The following is a 22,532-nucleotide window of genomic DNA, read 5'->3' as shown; positions in this document are numbered from 1 at the left end:
GACATCTCCCTGAACTTCCCACCCATTACCTTAAAGCCATATCCTCTTGCTTTGAGCATTGGTGCCCTGAGAAAGAGGCGCTGGCTGTCCACTCTATGTATTCCTCTTAATATCTTGTATACCTCTATCATGTCTCCCCTCATCCTCCTCTCCAATGAGAATAGCCCTAGCTCCCTTAGTCTCTCCTCATAATCTATACTCTCTAATCCAGGCAGCATCCTGGTAAATCTCCTCTGCACCCTTTCCAACGCCTCCACATCCTTCCTATAATGAGGCAACCAGAACTGGACACAGTACTCTAAGTGTGGCCTAACCAGAGTTTTGTAAAGCTGCATCATCACTTCTCGGCTCTTAAACACGATCCCCCGATTTACGAAAGCTAACATCCCATAAGCTTTCTTAACTACCCTATCTACCTGTGAGGTGACTTTCAGCGATCTGTGGATATGAACCCCCAGATACCTCTGCTCCTCCACACTGCCCAGAATCCTGCCATTCACCTTGTACTCTGCCTTGGTGTTTGTCCTTCCAAAGTGTACGACCTCTGGATTGAACTCCATCTGCCACTTGTCAGCCCAGCTCTGCATCCTATCAATATCCCTCTGCAAGCTTCAACAGCCCTCCACACTATCCACAACACCACCAATCTTTGTGTCATCTGCAAACTTACTAACCCAGCCTTCCACCCCCTCATCTAAGTCGTTAATAAATATCACAAAAAGTAGAGGTCCCAGAACCAATCCCTGTGGGACACCACTAGTCACAGCCCTCCAATCCGAATGCACTCCCTCCACCACAACCCTCTGCTTTCTACAGGAAAGCCAATTCTGAATCCACACAGCCAAGCCTCCCTGGATCCCTTGGCCTCTGACCTTCTGAAGAAGCCTACCATATGGAACCTTGTCAAACGCCTTACTAAAATCCATGTACACCACATCCACTGCACTACCCTCATCAATCTTCCTGGTCATCTCCTCAAGAACCCTATCAGGCTTGTGAGGCAAGATCTTCCCTTCACAAAGCCATGCTGGCTGTCCCTAATCAGTCCATGATTCTCTTAATGCTCACAGATCCTATTTCTTAGAATCCTTTCTAACAGCTTACCCACCACAGACGTAAGGCTCACCGGCCTGTAATTCCCTGGACTATCCCTACTACCTTTCTTGAATAAGGGGTGTTAATTGATGTGTTTCATCATAGTGAAAGGTTGTTGATCTGAAATGTTAGCTCTTGTTCTATAAATGTTGTCTTACCTGCTGAGTATTTACAGAATGTTATATTCTTATTTTGATTTTCTAGCATTTGCAATGTATATATTGTTAAAGATTTCTGTATTTTCAATCAAGTTGTGGGAATGTTCTAAGCAGTAATGCCTAGGTAATGATTTGCCATTAATTGTGTTTTGATACAGTTTTTTATACATATATCAGAAAGTATGTTGATTTTACAGTGATTCTTTATGTACAGATGATATTTCCATTCCATTGGCCATGTCCATACATTCCTCTATGCCCGTTGGCTCTGGCTGATGTCCTTAGTGCCCCTTGCCCCTTCATCGTAGGGGTTGACTCTCGCTACTTTGACCTGTATGATCCTCCAAGTGATGTAAGCTGCGTGGACCTAGACACTAACACCATCTCTCAGTAAGATTTTGATAATATACAATTACATTGTAAAATGTGGCTTTTGATGGTAGTTGAGATGCAAAATGGAACTATCTTAAATGAAATGTCCACACGTGTTGATTCACAGTAGTTTCATAATGAAGAGGACTTCTAAGTGGGAGTAAGATGACTTTCTATGACAAGGCAAATTGAGTTGCAATTAGTTCTAGAATGAAGCATTTGCATAGGTTGGGTAATTGGACCTGGAAACCCACATATCAGTTATTATAATAAAGGCATATGTCCTTTTTTTCCCCATAATAAATTGCTCTGTGTACATTTAGAATGGAAATGCCAAAGTAACTTTAATGCATTAACTTTACCTCTTCTTTGTGTTACAGCAGCACCTCTATTTGCAATCGTGTGTAATTATAGTGTGACAGACATACATTGTTTCTTTTAAATAATAATTATTGGAGCGGAACTGATGTTAATGCAAAGAATTACCAATGTTTCTCTGCGGAAGCCCCATTTTTCAGCACTTTGTTCCAAAGCTGATGGTGGCATGTTCTACCTTGCTGCCTGAGCTGCAGGCTGTCCCACACACACTGATGAGCTCCTGCCTGTTGGTCCACATTCAAGTTAATGTGAAAACTCAGCTACTAAGGGAAAGTAAATAGGCTTTAGATTTAAGTTAATTTAGAACATAGAACAGTACAGCACAGTATGGGCTTCGGCCCACCATGTTGTGCTGACCTATATAAACACCTACTCCCTGATCAATCTAACCCTTCCTTCCTACACAGCCCATAACCCTCCATTTTCTTACTTCCCTGTGCCTATATAAGAGTCTTTTAAATGTCCCTATTGTATCAGCCTCTATCACCACCCCCAGCAGTGTGTTCCAGGCACCCGTCACTCTCTGTGTAAACAAAAAATTACCTCTGACATCTCCCCTAAACTCTCCCTCAAAGTTTCCCTGAAACTCCCCTAAATTTAAATGTTTTAATTGTGTTTGTGCCTATTTTTAGCTTTTAATGGAAGAACAAAAATGAATAATTGTAGTATTTTTAATAGAATCTTTCATGGGTCCCTTGACTCCCTGTTGTTCAAAAATTTGCCATCTTGGGCTGAGATACAGATTTTTGGACCATAGGGGAGTGAGGTATTATGGAGAACAGGAAGGTTAGGTCAGCATTGGTCTTACTGAATTGAGGAGAAGGCTCAAGGGTGCTTGTAGCCCTCATATTTCTTAAAATATTTGTACTTTATTTTTGTCTTAACTGATTTTTCTTCCATTAACATGGGCAGATAACATCAATTCATTATTTCGCAATTCCATTAATCAAGTGCTTTAATGGTGACTAATTCACAGTCCCAATTGATGGTTCATCGTCTCCTGCCTACTAGGTTGCCCATCAGTGTGTACGTTTAATTAAAATTCGGAGAATATCTTCTTTTGTTCAATTCGCTATCAGTTAGACAGTGTACTTGCAGTGCAATTTATGTTTACTGATACTAAAAGCAATATTGAGATTGCAGTTTCTAAATTTATTTGCTGTGTATTTGTGTCCAAGATGTGTATTTAAAAGATTGTTCTTTCAGAACTGATGACAGGAAAAGCCTTACGTGGAAAGTACTTCCAAAGAAAGCCTGTAGAAATTTGATCAACTCTTTGAACAACATTTATGAACAGCTAGCAGAGAGTAAGTGTGTTATGAACTCTGTAATGCTGAAGTTTGTTTATTCCTTTAAAAACTAGTGACTTGCAGATAACCGTGGAGACTACAGAGCTGTCTGTGCTGCATCCAGGGATCTTGCTGCATCCAGGCACACTCTGTCCACAGTCTTTTGATCCTGAATATTCCTGAGGTATAGTGCTGGCTCCTGGGTCCCCTCACCACACTGCATATATATCCCTTAAGTGCTTCCATTATAGAACATAGAACAGTATGTCACAATACAGGCCCTTCAGCCCACAATGTTGTACTGACCTTTAAACCTCACCTAAGACTATCTAACCCCTTCCTCCCAGATATCCCTCTATTTTAAATTCCTCTATATGCTTATCTAGTAATCTCTTGAATTTGACAAACGTACCTGCCTCCACCACCACCCCAGGCAGCACATTCCATGTCCCAACCACTCTCTGGGTGAAAAACCTCCCTCTGACATCTCCCTTGAACTTCCCACCCAATACTTTAAAGCCATACCCTCTCGTATTGGTGCCCTGGGAAAGAGGCACTGGCTGTCCACTCTATCTATTCCCCTCAATATTTTGTACACCTCTATCATGTCTCCTCTCATCCTCCTTCTCTCCAAAGAGTAAAGCCCGAGCTCCCTTAGTCTCTCCTCATAATGCATACTCTCTAAAGTAAATTATCCAGCAATGCACATTGAAATTTTTTGAGATTTTAAAAAGTATATGTAAATTCTAGGAAAAGGCTCTATAGTTATAATTTCATTCAATCTGTATAGATTACAGCTCCCTTTTTTTTGTTAAAACATCCTTGTGCTTACCCAAGTTTGTTGATGTCAGATGCCCCATCTGATCAAATTAGTTGCTGGTGCACTTTAAACTGGGTTCCTTCCTGATCACAGCTGTAGTTCCTTTTTTTTATTCACACAGGATGTGGGCAACACTGAGAAACCTAGAATTTAATTCTTACCCTTTGTTAATCAGCTAAGGCACCATTGAAATTAATTTTCTGTTTACAGAAATCAAAAATTGCAAAATACCTAGATTTTATTGGACACAAAGTTCTCAACAAAATTGCTTAGTGTTTGAAGGAATTTGAAGGACACAGATCACAAGGCCACAGTTGCAGTTCTTAATGTGTATCCATTTTGCTGAAGCTTTCTGGAATGATGTTGGGACTCTAAAATTATTTGCACTCCTGGACTGTGGAGACCAATGATCAGCTGCCTCTGAGACTCGCTGGAAAGCCTGCATGCTTTAATGTTCTTTTATAATGTTGCTTTTAATGTCCAGTGTGAAAACACAAACATTCCCATCATGATTGCACTATTGCTAACTTCTGAACTTTTTCATTTTCTGTTTCCTTCCTTTTTCTCCATAAGCTGTTTTAAATTTTTAGCACTTTAAGTTAAGATTGAGTAGCTTTCAATTTTGCATTTCAGTCAAATAATGCAAGTGCAAATCCTTACTGTCTACGCTTACGAGAGAAAATTAGCCCAGTGAAGCCTCAGTGGATTTGTATTCATCATTCACCAGGGCGTTTGATGGGAGGGGAAATTAAAAAATAAAATTCCCAAATATGTTTACTTTTTTTTGAAGTCAGACCTTCAAAATCAATTAAAATTACTCCATTTTCCACTGCTGTTAATTAGAGGATGTGTATTTTACATTAAGCATTTAAATGTAAAACTAAATTTATTTCTTTTTAGTGCATCAAAGACCCAGAGAGGAAGCTTTAATGGAATTAACAATGAATGATCATGATTTGAACTCTGGTAAAAAGATGCAGATGTTAGAACTGGAAATACAAGAAGCTTTTCTTCGATTCATGGCTTCCATTCTGAAGGGTTACAGAACATACCTTCGACCTATCACAGAAGCCCCTTCTGAGAAAACAACAGATGCCAGCTCTCTGTTTGATCTTCAAGGTAGTTACGAATAGTTGAAAATAATTCAAGAATAATCTCTGATTTTGACTTTGCAGTTATCAAGTATTTAAAATTATTAACTGCACATGCAAATTATTTGAATTCAAAACTATTGGCCAGCTCCTTGTTCTTGGGTAAAGTTTGATTCTTGTGGTGAAATAGAAATCCTTTAATTTATAATTCATAAAATGTATTTGTTAATGAGTGAATCTAGTATTAAAACCCCATACATTCCACAAAACTAATGCATGATACTGTAGAAATAAGAATACTTCATTCCTGTGTAGCAGTTAGCTTTGAGTTGAATTTAAGAGCAGGGAGGTTATGCTGCAGCTGTACAGGGTACTGGTGAGGCTGCACCTGGAGTACTGCATGCAGTTCTGGTCTCCTTATTTGAGAATAGATAAACTGGCTTTGGAGGCAGTGCAGAGGAGGTTCACCAGGTTGATTCTGGAGGAGAAGGGGTTAGCCTATGAGGAGAGATTAAGTCACCTGGGACTATACTCGCTGGAATTCAGAAGAATGGGAGGGGATCATATAAAATTATGAAAGGGATCGATAAGATAGAGGCAGGAAAGTTGTTTCCACTGATAGGTGAGACAAACTAGGGAACATAGCCTCAAGATTTGGGGGCGTAGATTTAGGATGGAGATGAGGAGGAACTGCTTTTCCCAGAGAGTAATGAACCTGTGGAATTCTCTGCCCAAGGAAGCAGGAGAGGCCATCTCATTAGATATATTTAAGACACACATAGATTTTTGCCTGATAGGGAATTAAAGGTTATGGGGAAAAGGCAGGGAGATGGAGCTGAGTCCATGGCCAGATCAGCCATAATCTCATTGAGTGGCAGAGCAGGCTCAATGGGCCACATGACCTACTACTCCTCCTATTTCTTATGTTCTTGTGTGTTTTTTTCAAGGAAATATTTAGAACACAGGTTATGGGGACCAAACTTTGTTGTTTGACTGGAACCGTTAAACTCTTTTTTACTTCCCACAGGTGCTGCCTGATCTCCTGAATATTTCCAGCATTTTCTGTTTTCATTTGTATCTCCATTTTACAATTCAGTTTTGTTAGTGCCCAGAGCTGTATTAAACAAAATAGTTGTTGTATCTTCTAACCGTGGCCACTCAAGATTTTGATTTGTATGTCGGGAATCAAATTTAATTGAGAGAAATAAATTTAAAAATCAATGACTTCATGTTAATCATTGTAGGTTTTCTGAGAAGCAGAGACCGTTCCCACCAAAGGTTTTACTCACTGATGACAAAAACACAGATGTTTATTCGGTTCATCGAGGAATGCTCCTTCGTGAGTGACAAGGATGCAAGTCTGGCTTTCTTTGATGATTGTGTGGACAAAGTAAGTCACTGTGTATTTTCCTTAAAAAAGGCTCCGTGTTAATCTCTGGGTTTTCCAGCTGTGTTTGTTTGCTCAATGATAATACAGGTTGAATGAGAGGAAACTGACTGTAGTTAGAGTGAGAGATTCAGAAATTGGAAGCCCTTTCAGATTCCTGTGCCCTACTTTAAGTGGTCTGTGTTAAAGTAACTATACAATGTTGTCTAATTTGAAGAACTTGAATCAGTTTTGTAATATTGAATCAAATAATGAATATCCATTTAGAAAATTGAGTTAGCAATATTCACTCGCTCGTAATCATGTTCCTGCGTGAAGCTCACTGGTATCAAACAATTAACAATTATTTATCTATAAATCCCTGAGTGATTAGAATTTAATGAGATTAAAAATAATCTCCAAAAATCCTTAAATGTCTTTCGCTCATAGCTAGTAATATCTAAGTATCAAGAAAATAACCATAAATTGGGATTTTAGAAAAAACTGAAAATTTTGTGTTGTAATTTTTTAGTTCAATTGAGTGATTTTACCATTGTTTTGATCTATGTTTGCTTATTTGCTCATTATGTTGAATACATTATTAATAAGCCAAATGGTATTTTGCTAAATCTAGTGCTTTGTGCTATTACTAATTAAAAAAAAGCTTTTTTTGTTTTCAACCTGCAGAATTAACAGAATTGAAATTATCCAGCTGCCATGGCTAGATATAAACTAATCTGGTTTTTTTTGTCCAGACCTCTAGATTACAACTTGTTTCTATCAGTTTATGGAATGTGGGCATTACTGGATGGCCACCATTTGTTGTTCACCCTTAACCGTCCTCAAGAAGGAGGTGCTGAGCAACTTCTTGAATCATGTAGTGACGGTGTTTGCACACTGTTGCTAGAGTGAGAATTCTAGATTGACAAAGAACAGTGATGTATTTCCTGATCAAGGTTGTGTGCAACTTGGCAGGGAACCTACAGGTTCCCATCTTCCAAAGTGCCTGCTGCTTTTTATCTTTGGTTGGTATTGGGAGCTGCAGGCAGAGTAGCCATTTTGCAGATGGTGTGCTTTGCAGCCATAGTCTCGCATATTCTTAAGCAGTCCTTCAGGACCTTCATTTTTGAGGCGTTTAATGAAGCCATCGTGAGAACTTGGGCTCTTCGGTTGTGGCTGACAGGCTGTCGATGGATAGTTGGGTGTTCTTCTCCTCCCACCTGTTACACAGAGCCTCTGTGCAGTGATAGTAGAGTGAGTGAATGTTTATGGTGATGGGCGGGGTGCCAACTAAATGGGCCATTTTGTCCTCGATGGTGGTGTGCTGCTTGATTGTTGTGGGGACATTCATCCAGACAAATGGATCATGACTTGTGCTTTAATGATAGTACAAAGGCTTTGGTCTGGAGGGTGGAGAGCTGTTTGGCAGAGAATGACTTAGACCTGCTTTTGAAGCCTCAGTATTTACTGTTAATTTCCAGTCAAGGTCATCCGCAGGATGCTCATGGTGGGGTTTGAGTGGGGTGGGGGGAGGTTCTGTGATTATAAAACCGTGGTATGTCAGTTTGTGTTGTGAGAATAGTAAGTTAACATTAAGACTAGAAGTTGAAGTTACAAATCCCATGAGGCAAGTCCGTTACCTTTGTGCATAAGGCTCTTTACAGTCAGGTTTATATTTTATTCAGATACGCCGTAATGGTTCATTAAAAATACTGTGTAATTCAGGTGCTATTCTTGGCCCTTCATCATGACTTCAGGATACCTTTACAAGATGGGTACTGCAAACATCTGTAGTTGGCACTATTATTTACAGATGGTTTGTCACTGTTGGAATCATTGGCTAAGTTTCTTTCCAAAGTGAAATTAATTTGATAGTAATATAATCTGTGTGTCTGCAGAGTGGAACAAATCATTAGGAAGGATAATCAGCCTTTATTGCAAGGGATATGAAACATAAAAGTAGGGATGTTTTAATGTGACTTTGCAGGACAATGATAAGATCACACTTGGACTACTACATACAATTCTAGTCTCTGTCATTGAGGAATGTAGCCAGTATAGACAAGGGTCGCTGTTGATTCCTGGGAAAGAAGGGGTTGACACATGAAGAAAGATTGAGCAGTTTGGGCCTGTACTCACTGGAGTACAATGAGAGGTGAACGTAACGAAATACATGAGATTCTGAAGGGGATTGATAGGGTGGGTTCCAAGAGGATGTTTTCTCCTAGCAAGAAATGAGAGTCCTGCCACTGAGCCAAGGCTGAGCCGAAGTGTTGGGCTTAATTTTCTTTTGATTTCTGATTCAGAAACACAGTGCTGCAAACAACCAGTTTGATGTTTCACGTTGCATCAGTATTAGAATAAGCCCTTTCAAGGCTCAGGTGGTTAAGGGTTTAAATACTTCAAAGGTTTGCTCTGCACTTAGTTGGTGTCAGTAGGGCTATAGACAGCTGCTACCATCAGCTTCATGGCTGGAGGTTGGAAGGCTCTCGGTTGCTTTGCCATGCCCTCTTGGACCTGTGTGCACATTTGCATGCACCTGGTTCTGTACGTGTTTCTGTTTCTGTTGTTAATCATGTGACAGATGGTGCCCAGGTGTGATACCGACTCGGGGATATCCCACGGCAGATATAAGAACTTAACCTTTTAAAAAAGGCAAGGAAAAGAAGGGGAAAAGTTGAAAATCTAAAGAATATAGACCTATTGCTGAAATGTAAACTCATGAGGTAAATTGTACCGGTTGATGGTGTGCAGTTAACACATAAAAATGAAGCATTGGACAAGTTAAAGTTATGAGCTGCAGCCTATCCCCATCAAACTACATAATCTTGCTTGGTTCACTCTGGCAACTAGATCGACCTCATTCTTTCCAAAATCTAGAAGCTGGAAGGGGAATGTGAAGGCTGTGCCAATTACTCCTCCATGTTGCCAGAGACTTGGTATACTCAACTAATGCATTGTTTCCTCCTGTATTTTGCTTTTAAATTTTCATCTTGCAATTAATATATTATCCTTTCTTTTTAATTCCACTTTTTTTCATGAATTTATCCACTGCATTATGTGCTTTTCCCAAAGCTGAAAGATGAATGGTTGGCCATGTTCTGGAACCCTGCTTGTCATCCTTGAGCTTCTGCTGAAGGTGCATAACATCTCTTGGAGATGACCACCTTTCCTTGCTCACCACTTCACCCCCCACACCCCCCCCCCCCCCCCCCCGCAGCCATCATGTAATTGTGATGATGGTAATCTGCCATCGACCCTTCCTTGTTCTTTTTTTCGAGCAACGTGTCTGGCATCCACCTGGTTGGGACCACCCTTGGTTCTATTCTTATCTAACTGGAAGAAGTCAGATGATCATGTTCACTGTTAATTCTGGTACCCTCAAGAATATTGGTATTGGTTTATTATTGTCAATTGTACCGAGGTACAGTGAAAAACTTGTCTTACATACCATTCGTACAGGTCAATTCATTACACAGTGCAGTAACATTGTCCTTGGTCCTCTCCTATTTCTCAGCTACATGCTGCCCCTTGTTGGCAACATCTGAAAACACAAGTTCCACATGTGCTGACATCACGCAACGTTACTGCACCACCCCTCAACCTCGCTCCTGTCTCTTAATTGTCAGCCTGATTGACTGGTTTCCTGCGTTGGAAGAGAAGTGTCGTCCAAGTTACCCCTGAGTGAGTTTTAGGCCACGTATCCACATTATTTCCACCTCTAACACTGTACAGCTCTGGCCTTTGCTGAAACTCATCAGCTCATCCATGCCTGAGAACTTTATATTTGACTTTGCAATGAAGTCCAGCCCATCCCTCCATCTGCTCATCATTCTCTATCCCAACCCCTACATTACACTTTTTGCCTCCACGGATGCTGCTTGACCCACTGAGTTCTTCCAGCATTCTGATCTTGTTCTAGTCTTCTTCATTCTACTCTTCATCAATGCACCATCCAAAACCTGCTGCCCATTTCTTGATCGGCGCAATTCCATTCACCCATTACCCACAGTGATATCTGTTTAAGCTTTGTATTGATTTTAACATTTCTCATATTTCTCACAAAAGGCTATTTGGCTCATGGAATCTATGCTGGCTCTCAGAGTAATGACATTTCCCTAATTATTTTATTGTAACCTATTTTCACTCTCATGCCTATTAACCTCCTCCCCCGACCCCAGACATCTTCTATCCCACTGTTATCAGAATCTTGAATGGACCTCTCGTGTGTTAAAATGTGAGCTCTTAATCTCCCAATCTACCTTGTCGTGACCCTTGCACTTTATTTGTCTATCTGCACTACACTTTCTCAGTAACTACAACACTATATTCTGCATTCTGTTTTCTTTTTACTACCTTGATGTACTTATGTATGGAATGATCTGGATGGCATACAAACAAAAGCTTTCACTGTATCTCAGTACATGTAACAATATAATATACCAATACCCCTGTTCTCTGACCACTCAGCACTCTAAGTATAATTTACAGTAACAATTGACCTACCAGCATGTATTTGCGATGTGAGAAGAAACCAGAGTACCCAGGAAAACCAATATGATAACAAGAACTTGCAAACTTCACGTAGACAACACCAGAGGTTGCTTGCTGCAGGATACCCAGCCTCTGAGCTTCTCTTATAGCCATAGTTTTTATGTGGAATATTCAGTTGAGTTTCTAGCTAAAGATGACCCCCAGGATGTAGATGCTGGGGGACTTTCCCCACTGCTTCATCTGATTCTACAGGTTTTGGATGTAAATCACCTCTTGAACAGAGTCTAAGGTACTCAAGGGATGTCATAATCTAAAAATTCTTCTTTACATAAAATAAAAATCTCATTTTCCATTCTGAATGATCTATCATGGAAATTGCATAAATGCATATCTTTAAAGTATATGGTTATGTTGATGGTTGTTAATTTTCCACAGCAGAAAAAATAGGGTTCCAAAAATAGTCTCCCAAAAATAGTCTCCCATTTTCTATTTTCACTGTTGTCACCGGCTTTACTTTCCTGTACGAATGATTGTCGCATTATATTACCAAGCACACAGGCATAGACCTGCCTAAAGACTCATTGTTTGCGAGCTGACAAACTGGAAACTTTTCTAATGAATTTGCTTTACCCTAGTGAAATGCTAATTAGATTGAAAAGCTGCTGACTCTCCATTCAGTGTACAGAAGAACTCTCTTTCTCTTGGTGGTCTTTGTTTCTTTGCATTGGGTTAAATTGAACAGCGAAATTAGGTCACCTGCCATTCTCTGGAAGTAGAGGGTTATTGCCAGTGCATCTAATGCCTAACTAAACCTTCTGTGATACTTTAACAATTCAGCAATTCATATTTATTTTGAAGTATTTTATATCCATTTTAACTGTGAAAGCACATTTACTTGTATGTTGATGCCAAGAATAGTGCCTTACTTTCTAACACACTGATATGTTTTACAAAAGAGCTTTATGCCTACCAGTCAGTGGAAGTTTTTTGTTCTTTTAGTGAGATTTAACTGTGTTGGAGCCAAGCTTCTTCGGAGTGGGTGAGGGTAAGATTCAATTGTTTTCAATGTCAGCAGAGGACTGTATTAGAAATCAGTGACCTCAAAGTTGAAGTTTACTCTGTAGAATGAGCCCAATAAATGTAAAATTTGTTTGTCTATGAAACTTTGTATGTATGAAAGAATTTAGGGAGAGGACCCAGTTGTTGATCTGTGCTTTTATTTCTTCAGCTGGCCTTGAGCAGAAACATATGTTTAACACATGTATGAAATACCGTAATGGAATGTGAGCTTCAATTGCCTGTGACATACGAGATGAATATTGTTTGGACACCTCGTAACTATTATACAAGTCTATCCTTCTGTTTTTGAGAGGGCTACAGCTCCTTAAAGAGCAGTATTTCTGTGAAATATTGAACCATTTTTGTGGGTGGAAAAATAAATAGCATTAGATTGATGAAACATGTTTCTGCAGCTTCTTGAAATATTTTTTTTTACTTGATGTTCTTGATGCTCAGGTATGGGCAGCAAAATTATAATGGTATTACAGATCTTGTAGCTCCCAACCTAGAGGTTCTTCTACATGTTTTTGTGATGATTTCTGGGCACTGAACTTGGCTTCTTGTAAACTATCCCTTTAAATCCACTTTGTATTAACAGTGCAATGTATTATTACAGAGAAAAAAATCTAAGTGACATCTTTCAATTCCTGCCAACTATGATTACAACTTCAGATGTGCTGCTATCTGCATTCCTGAATTTGTTTGCCTACACCCAAAGTGAGCTGCATGTCTTGGTAAATTAGAAGTAACTTTGGGTAGAGCAATATTCCGCAGTCTGGTGCTCTGGGTCATGTCCATGAAACACTGTTTATGAACCTTGTATTCTTTTATATTCATTAAGGAATCATTCGTCATCCTTCTAAATACAGCTATCAATTAATAACCAATCGTAGCAATGTGCATCATTTTCCCAGTAGGGTCTTTCTTTAGAAATGCTTTAACCTTTCTCTTAGTTTATCTTGATTTCATTGGAACTTTTTCTTTAATATAGCTGATCATTCAAACAAATCTTTATTTACTTGTCTGTTTATAAGATTTCTTTATTAGTCGTACATCGAAACACACAGTGAAATGCACCTTTTGCGTAGAGTGGTCCGTGCCCGCCCTACACTACCATGCCTGGCTTGAACACTTTTGCCAAGTCCCACTACAGTGTTGTCAGTTTGACAGAATGTCCTTTCTGGTCTGACCATAGAGCCATAGAGAGATGCGGTACGGAAACTGGCCCCTCTGCCCATCAAGCCCACACTGACCGTCAAACACCCATTTACACTAATCCTACATTAATCCCATTTCTTTTATTCTCATCAACTCCTTCAGACTCTACCACTCACCCTCACACTATGGGAATTTACAGTGCCCAATTAACCTACCACACAGTGCGTCTTTAGGATGTGGGAGGAAACTGGAGCACCCCGGGAAACCCACAAGGTCACAGGAATGCCACACAGACAGCACAAGAGGTCAGATTGAACCCAGTTCTCTGGCACTGTGAAGCAGTAGCTCTACTAGTTGTGCCACTGTGCCACACAACCAGCATGTGTCAAGTCTGATATGTGGATAACAAGCTTTTACCCCATGTGCACCTGTCAATTCCTTCAGACTGTCCCTGGTTTGTATTAGAAATGTATGTCAATGATAATCAAACAGATTTCTGATGTTCCACACACTAACTCATGCAACAAGAATTGCCATTTGAACAAGCTGCTGGAGAAATTGTATCACTACACAAAGCAGAAGAGTAAAAGGGGGGAGTGGGAGGGTGGAAACCAGTAAATGAGAATGTGGTAGGAGGGCATGGGGGAGTTATTCAGATTTAGTGTCTGTGGTCGAAAGCATCACTTTTGTAAGCAAAATATATGGCATATTTTCAGTGGTAGAATTATAGTTTTATTGATTCAACCGATAAAATTATATTAATAAATTTGATTTTAGATGAACCCCAGAAGATAACCATATTTATAACACATCACATGACTACAAAAATATGACCAACTATACTTTAGAAGCAATTAATTGGCTTTAAAGGTTTTGGAATATTAAGAGGACATGGAGGGGCGGCATGGTAGCGTAGCGGTTAGCGCGACGCTATTACAGCGCCAGCGATCGGGGTTCGATTCCCGTCGCTGTCTGTAAGGAGTTTGTACGTTCTCCTGTGTCTGCGTGGGTTTCATCTGGGTGCTCCGGTTTCCTCCCACATCCCAAAAGACATACGGGTGGGTTAATTTGGGTTTAAAATGGGTGGCGAGGACTCGTTGGGCCGGAAGGACCTGTTACCATGCTGTAAATAAAATTTTTTTAAAAATTTTAAAAATGAGTCCTAAATAAATGATATTTTGTTTATATGATCAGGTTCCTATGATTTCTAATGAATAGAAATTCTAATGTAAATTATAAATTATAATTTAAATTATAAATTTTAAGATCCTGCCAGAGACCAACTGACGTGCTAACACTGTTTCCTCAAATCTCCACTGTTTTTATATTTTTTTATTTATGGGTTAGCTTTTAGAGTTAATTTTTCATTGAATCCTCCAAACCCATTTGCTAATTTTAATGGCTGTTTATGTCAACGTTAAGGCTTCATCTGATTTATTACAAATAATCTGGCCATCACATTTTAGGAAGCATTTCAAGACCAAGGAAAGAGTGCAACCTGGATTAAGTAGAATACAACCTGTAATTTTGAAAGGCAGCATGAGGTGGAATTGAGCTGAGAAGACTATGGAAGATTTCAGAGGCTACCAGTTATAAGAGGCTTTGATGACTCAGAATGAGGTTTATTCTCACTGACTTGTCGTCATGAATTTTGTTGTTTTGCGGCAGCAGTACAGTGCAAAGACATAGTGCAACAAAAGGAGTAACGAGGTAGTGTTCATTTCATGGACTGTACAGAAATCTGATGGCGGAGGGAAAGAAGCTGTTTCTAAATCACTGAGTGTTGTGGGTCTTCAGGCTCCTGTACCTGCTCCCCGATGGTAGTAATGAGAAGGGGGCATGTCCCAGATGGTGTGGGACCTTAGTGATGGATGCTGCCTCCTTAAGGCACTGCCTCTTGAAGATATCCTAGATGGTGAGGAGGGTTGTGCCCATAATGGAGCTGGCTGAGTCTACGACCCTCTGCAGACTCTTGCAATCCTGTGCATTGGAGCCTCCATACCAGGCTGTGATGCAACCAATCAGAATGCTCTCCACCGTACATCTGTAGAAATTTGCAAGAGTCTTTGGTGACATACCAAATCTCCTCAAACTCCTAACAAAGTAGAGCCACTGGCATGCCTTCTTCATGATTGCATCAATGTTTTGGGCCCAAGAAAGATCCTCTGAGATGTTGATGCCCAGGAACTTGAAGCTGCTCTACAGCTGACGCCTCAATGAGGACTACTGTGTGTTCTTCCAACTTCCCCTTCCTGAAGTCCACAATCAATTCCTCAGTCTTGCTGACGTAGATGCAAGGTTGTTGTTGCGACACCACTCAACCAGCTGATCTGTCTCACTCCTGTATGCCTCCTCATCGCCATCTGAGATTGTACCAACAACAATGGTGTCAACGGCAAATTTATAGATGGTGTTTGAGCTGTGCTTAGCCACACAGTCATGAGTGTAGAGAGAGCAGAGCAGTAGGCTAAGCACCTATCCTTGAGGTGCGCATGTGTTGATCGTCAGCAAGGAGGAGATGTTATTACTGATTCACGTGGACTGTGGTCTCCTGATAAGGAAGTCGAGTTGCAGAGGGACCGACAGAGACCCAGGTTTTGAAGCTTGTTGCTTAATACTTAGGGGATGGTGTTGAATGCTGAAGTAAGAAGCTGTTTCCACTGGCAGATGAAACAAAATGTTGGAGAAATCAGCAGGTCAGGCACATCTGTGGACAGAGAAACAGTAAACATTTCAGGCCAAAGACCCTTGTCAATGGTAGATGAATTGGTAGCCAGGTGACAGGTTCAAGGTGATCTGCAAGTGAACCAGCAGGAATTGAGGATTCATTTTACACGGCAAGTTTCTGTGACTATGAATATACTCCATGAAAGAATGCTGGAAAGAGATATAGTGTAACTGTCGTAAGAGAACTTGATAATTTTTGAAGAGAAGAGAATTGCAAGGATGCAGAGAAGCACCTAGGGGGAAATAACTGAAATAGCTGACACAGATATGATGGACCAAATGCCTGCCTCCTATGATATTGTCTTTGTGCGTATTTGTGTCTAATCTCCTTTGCTGCTGTGTTGCATTGAGGAAAATTACCATTTGTGGTATACTTAATTTTCTTTTGTTACTTAAAGGTATCTCTGACAGTGTTTGCAATCTGGTTGGAGACCGTAAGCACTTTGTTTAACTGAATAAATAAAATTCTACCCAGGAACATAGATATGTTGTTTCACTGGAGCAAGTTAATTGATATTTTTTGTATTAATTATTTTTGTGGTAGTATTTTAAATATAAGGTACTAAATGTCATAATTAGGGACTCATGATAATTATGTCATTAAATTTGAATTTCTCATCCTTCTGTCATTCAGCTGATTTTTGCTGAGAAATATTTTGAGTTCTGGTGGTATTGGGGGAATTGGCCAGCCTCAGTTATTGAGCCCAACTTTACAAAGGAAGTAATTTCATTGGAGATGTACTCACTAAATTGGAAGGGTTCTTCATCTATGAAATTAGATCCTCTCCCTTGAGATGTTGAAGAATTAGGAAAGGGTACAATATCATTTTTAAAATATATTCAAAAAATAAGCAAACAGTAATGGGAGGAATTAGAAGAGTTACGGAGGGCAAGAGCATTTTGACTCTGTGCAATGTCAATAGGGACCCAGAGAAAGTGGTGAGCAAGGCAATGAACAGATGGTATTCAGATGTGTCATTGAACAGGATGCTTCAAGTGGAGGTCAGGTACTTTTGGAGGAGATTACTACACATTTGTTTTGTGCTGGCAAGTGATATCTGGCCGGCTTTGATACAAGTGTAGTCTTCTAAAAAATGCAGTGGAGGTGCTTTAAAATTCTTGGCAATAGGGTAAAACCCTAATACACAATGTGCTTTAAATGTTGACCGTTGTGTAAATGGGAAATTGAGCCCAATCTGACATGATGTGCACAAAACCTAGTGGAGAGGGGATGGCGAAACATTAGAAGTTTGTTCTCTAAAATGGAGTCGCCTTCATCTCCAGGAAATTAAACAGAAGCCTTACCTTTAAGTCTGTCAGAGATATTTCCTTTGTCCTGTCCTATCCATCCCTCCCTCACCCACTCTGCAACTTCTCTCTTTCCCAATTCTGAAGCAGGCCCTCTTTTTTTCCACAGATGCTGTCTAACCTACTGAGCATTATCAGTTTTAATTCCCATTACCAGCATCCACCATTTTTTTTGATATTCACATTCCAGTAGACTAGGTGTAGTGAGAGGGTCAGTGGCACTGTTCACATACAACAAAAGAGATACCAATACCATAACACAGTATTTTTCCTTAGATTTCCAAGTTAATGAAGTAAAGTATCAACGCCAATCTGGGTACAAATAGTTCATGTCCATAAAGGGGATTTTCTCTGAACTGAGGGTTTGAAATGGCAAGACTTCTTGTTTAGATTCAATTATGACACCATTAATAGTATTGGCAGCCACATTGAAAGGGATTGTTACTCTTCCAAACATGCATTCATGCACGTGCCAGTATAGATAACTGCTCGCCTAATGCATTGGCAAAGTGTATAATCTGTAAATTATGCAGACTGACTGCAAGAGGGTACATAATGGTGTTTGATGCTTTTGTGCAATTCTTATGTCCTGAGCAGTTATGAACATAGACAATGTGTGAAATCGATACAATATACTGAAGCATTGGCTGAATACATAACAGTAAAATATTAAGGGAACTGTATGGAAGAGATGCAAATACATTCTTCCAATCTACCTGTTGCTTAAGAGTTCCATAAGTCTTGTTAGGTGCAGCTTCGGTTCATCAGGATGACATCTAGATGAAGGGACTGAACTGTGAAAAGAGAATGGATGCATTTCGGTTGTATTCTCAGGAGGAGTGTTGATCAAATATAATCTTTCAAAATAATGAAGGAAATTGACAATAGATACAGGAGTCTGGCCTTCATTAGTCGGGGGATGAAGTTCAAGAGCCGTGAGGTAATGTTGCACCTCTGTAAAATGCCTCTTAGACCACACTTATCATGTTTAGTTCTGGTTGCCTTATTATAGGAAGGATGTGGAAGCTTTAGAGAGGGTGCAGAGGAGATTTTCCAGGGTACTTTTAGGGGAGATGTCAGAGGTAGGTTTTTTATACAGAGAGTGGTGGGTGCCTGGAATGCACTGCCGGGGGTGGTGGTAGAGGCTGATACAATAGGTGAAATTTAAAAGGCTCTTAGATAGGCACATGGATGTAAGAAAAATGGGTTATGGGCTGTGTAGGAGGGGTGTTAGATTGATCATGGTGTAGGTGTATATAGGTCAGCGCAACATCGTGGGCCGAAGGGCCCGTACTGCTCTGTACTGTTCTCTGTTCTATGAGTCTACCTTCTTGTGGGGAAGCTAGGACAGCAGATCTTATCTGAGAGCTTGTGTCAAGCTGGTGTAAGATATCTTCACACAATGAATGAGGATCTGGAGCCTGAATGTTACATGGATTAAAAAAAAGATATTAAATGATATAGATAAAGGATAGAGAATTGGGATTAAAACAGAACATGTTACTGACAAATTCCCAGAGAAAACAGGGGAGTGAATAGGTTGAAGTGCCTTGCTGTAATTCAATGCAATGATGTATTATACTCCTTCCTGAGCTAATGACATGCAATTGTTTGATATTTCTCTTCCACACACTCACTCTATATTGTTTTTCTTGAAATAAGCTAGAAGTGAGAGCGGGTCTCCAGTCTTAGCTGCATAAACTGCACGACAGGGCAGCACAATATCACAGCTAGTACAGTTGCTGCCTCACAGCACTAGAAACCCAGTTTCAATCCTTACCTCAGGGTGCTGTTGGTGTGGAGTTTGCACGTTCTCCCCGTGTCTGCATGGGTTTCCTCTGGGTGCTCCAGTTTCCTCCCACGTCCCAAAGACAGGCACAGGTTGGTCACTGGAAATTGCCCCTTGTGTGTGGGTGAGAGAATCTGGGAGAAGCTGAAGAGAATGTGGGGAGAATACAAGATGGGATTAATGTAGGATTAGTGTAAATGGGCGGTTAACAGGTAATGTAGCCTTGATGGGCTGAAGGGCCTGTTTCCGTGCTATATCTCTATGACTATGAAATGGAGAAACTAGGCAAGGTAATGATTGTGCTAACATTACAGCTTATACTGTATCATTTTCCTCCCTCTCATCAATTTCTATCACCGCAGTATTTACTATTGGTAATGTATGGCTATATATAAAACAAATACACAGGGAAAATGTTTCTGATTCAGTTATATCATGCAAATTTTGATATTCTGCTTTTTCAAATAATCCAGTTGGATGCAGAGCGCATAGAGGACTTGCGCCTCATAGAATTGGATGAATCTCACAAAAGTGAACACACAGTTTTCATCACACCACCTGAGCTTCCAAGCCTTCCTAATGAAGAAGAGTACCCTCTTCAGTACAGGTATGTACTGAAATACAATTTCTTATATGTGTGGAAGTTAATCACAATTAGATTGGAAAATTCTTAGATTTCAAAAAATAAGACAAATTTATGAATTATTTCTTGCACTTGTTTTTAAAAGGAAAGTGTACACAACCACTAGTTTTTATGTCAGTGTCACTTTCAGGTAATTGTACAAAATTATAAACACTTCAACATTGTATAAAATTGGTGCCGTTACAGTTAAATTCCAAATATCCTTGTATGAGCAGCACACATTGGATAGTGATGAAATTCCTACAACAGAGTGAAATCCGAACACTTAATCCACTGCAGCTGACTAAGGATATTCTAAGTTCTAATTTGAAAGTCATGAGTTAACTACCAGGTTCTGATGCTTTTTGTAAACTGGCATATTTGTAATATAGTTTAGAGAATCATGATTATGCTGCAGCCTTAAAATCACCCCACAACCAATGACATCTTTATGCAGTGTCAGTGTTTATTTTTATGCTGAGAACTAACTGAGTTGCTGCTATATCACTTTTTTAAATAAGATGCATCCCATGATGTTCTGCTTTTGTTTTACTTTGGAAGCAGAATCCTTACTGATGAGAATTTATTGTTCAAGTTTCCAAAATAGAAATTATATTCCTCTGAAGGAGTTGCCTTTTTGCTTGAATGTGCTTCCAAAGGTACTTGGGGATCCTCTGATAGCTCATCCAGATAGCTCACCCAAATTTATTGTATTGATCAATCTAGGGGTAGAGACAAGTCCTTAAACTTGTCATGTCTGAGGAATGTAAATAAGGCCTCTGGAAGTGGCACAGCAAATGGCATTTTCTCTGAACTTACTGGATGCCCTACAAATAAAAAACACAAATGTTGGAAATGCTCAACAGGTCAGAAGTATCTGTGGCAAGAACAGCATTAATTATTAGATATTTATTTATTAGTCACATGTACATCAAAACACACAGTGAAATGCGTCTTTTTGCATTACTGAGAATGTTCTGGGAGCCACCCACAAGTGTCACCACTCTTCCGGCGCCAACATAGCCTGCCCACAGCTCCCAACCTGTACGTCTTTTGGAATGTGGGAGGAAGCCGGAGCACCCGGAGGAAACCCACACAGTCATGGGGAAAACATACAAGCTCTTACTGACAGTGGTGAGAATTCAACCCAGGTCACTGGGCTGTAATAGCGTTACACTAAATACTACACTACCATCAATTAATCATTGGTGTTCTGACCAAGCATGTACTCCATTGTCCTCCCCACTACTCCCAGACACACCGCTGAGGGTCACCAGCGCCTTCTGTTTTCCTTTTGTGATCCATTCCTGGCTTGGCTGTCCTCTTGCAGATGCCAACAAAACTTGGGTTTTCCCTATGAGCTGTCACAGAGTCATAAGAGTAGTGGAACATGGAAAGAGACCCTCCAGCCCAGCTGGCCCATGCCAATCACAGCATCATCCCTGCTAGTCCTAGCTGCCCGTGATCAGCCCATAAGCCTCCGAGCCCCTCCCCTCCATGTACCTATCCAAGTGCCTTTTAAAGGTTGTAGTTGTACCCACCTCAACTACTTGCTCTGGCAGCTCATTCAAGGTACTCACTGTCCTCTGCGTAAAGAAGTTACCTCTGTCACAAACCAGCAACAAAAGCAACTCCACCGGATTACTTCCAACTTCCATACATGGATTTCAGTGGTAAACACAGTTATTGTTTCTCATCCATCGATAGAGAAAAACAAGCAGGCTGGTGTCTCTCTCCCTTCTCTCTCTCTCTTCTTCTTCTTCTTCTTCTTCTGACTTCTTCAACAAAGTCATTACGTCCTTTATCTTCTATTGACGTAAGCACGCCCCACACACACATACACACACACTCTCTATCTTAAAGGGACTTTCACTGAGTCCGTAACACCTCTCAGGTCTCTTTTAAATCTCTCCCCTCTTGTATCTGTGCTCTCTAGTTTTGGACTCCCCAACCCTGGGGAAAAGGCTATGACCGTCCACCTTATCTATACCCCTCATGATTTTATAAACTTCTATGAGGTCACCCCTCATTCTCCTACACTCCAAGCAGTAAAGATCCAGTGTGGCCAATCTCTCCCTATAACTCAGGCCTTCTAGTCCAGGCAGCATCCTCATAAATCTCTTCTGCACCTTCTGCAGCTTGACAATGTCTTTCTTATAACAGGGTGACCAAAACAGTACACAATACTCCAAGTGCGGCCTCACCGATGACTGTTTTCTTTCCAAATTTGCTATTCCTTGTTATCTCTGATTTTACTCGTGGTTAGGTATATTGGTATCGGTTTATTATTGTCACTTGTACTGAGGTACAGTGAAAAACTTGTCTTGCATACCGATCATACAGGTCAATTCATTACACAGTGCAGTTACATTGAGTTAGTACAGAGTGCATTGATGTAGTACAGGTAAAAACAATAACAGTACAGGGTAAAGTGTCACAGCTACAGAGAAAGTGCAGTGCAATAAGGTGCAAGGTCACAACAAGGTAGATCGTGACAAGGTAGATATATTCCAACAATAAGAATTGCATTCTACATAATGTGCATTAATCAAAGATGTCAATTAATCATGTACATTATTGCCTAAGGTTACTGTATGTTAATGTCTGATAATCACCACCTGCTCCTGTTCTTTCAGTTACATTGGCTTCCCTGTGCTATCACCAGAGTTATTTGACAGACCCGTGAGTCTATTAAAGACACCAACCAACAGGTTAACTTCAAAAAATAGTTGCCCCAATAGTCCAGCACCTATGGGCAGAAGAACAAAGCAGGTATATGACTAATACATGTATTCTGAGTATTCCT

At 40.2% G+C, this 22,532-nt stretch overlaps 1 protein-coding gene across 10 annotated transcripts in view; it reads left to right on the top strand.

Moving 5' to 3' along the window:
* Nucleotides 1–22,532, top strand: part of dennd4a (DENN/MADD domain containing 4A) — a 149,644-nt gene that overhangs the window by 88,361 nt on the left and 38,751 nt on the right. For all 10 annotated transcript variants that reach the window (XM_052040681.1, XM_052040683.1, XM_052040682.1 and 7 more), the window contains 6 exons: nt 1,468–1,643; nt 3,210–3,310; nt 5,013–5,231; nt 6,448–6,593; nt 19,578–19,711; nt 22,363–22,498. In XM_052040681.1, the coding sequence (XP_051896641.1) occupies nt 1,468–1,643; nt 3,210–3,310; nt 5,013–5,231; nt 6,448–6,593; nt 19,578–19,711; nt 22,363–22,498 (912 nt within the window). The remainder of the gene's footprint in view (nt 1–1,467; nt 1,644–3,209; nt 3,311–5,012; nt 5,232–6,447; nt 6,594–19,577; nt 19,712–22,362; nt 22,499–22,532) is intronic.

The sequence above is a fragment of the Pristis pectinata genome, chromosome 28, assembly GCF_009764475.1.
Source record: "Pristis pectinata isolate sPriPec2 chromosome 28, sPriPec2.1.pri, whole genome shotgun sequence".
In the NCBI taxonomy this organism is placed as follows: domain Eukaryota; kingdom Metazoa; phylum Chordata; class Chondrichthyes; order Rhinopristiformes; family Pristidae; genus Pristis; species Pristis pectinata.
This window is presented reverse-complemented; position numbering and strand designations above follow the sequence as displayed.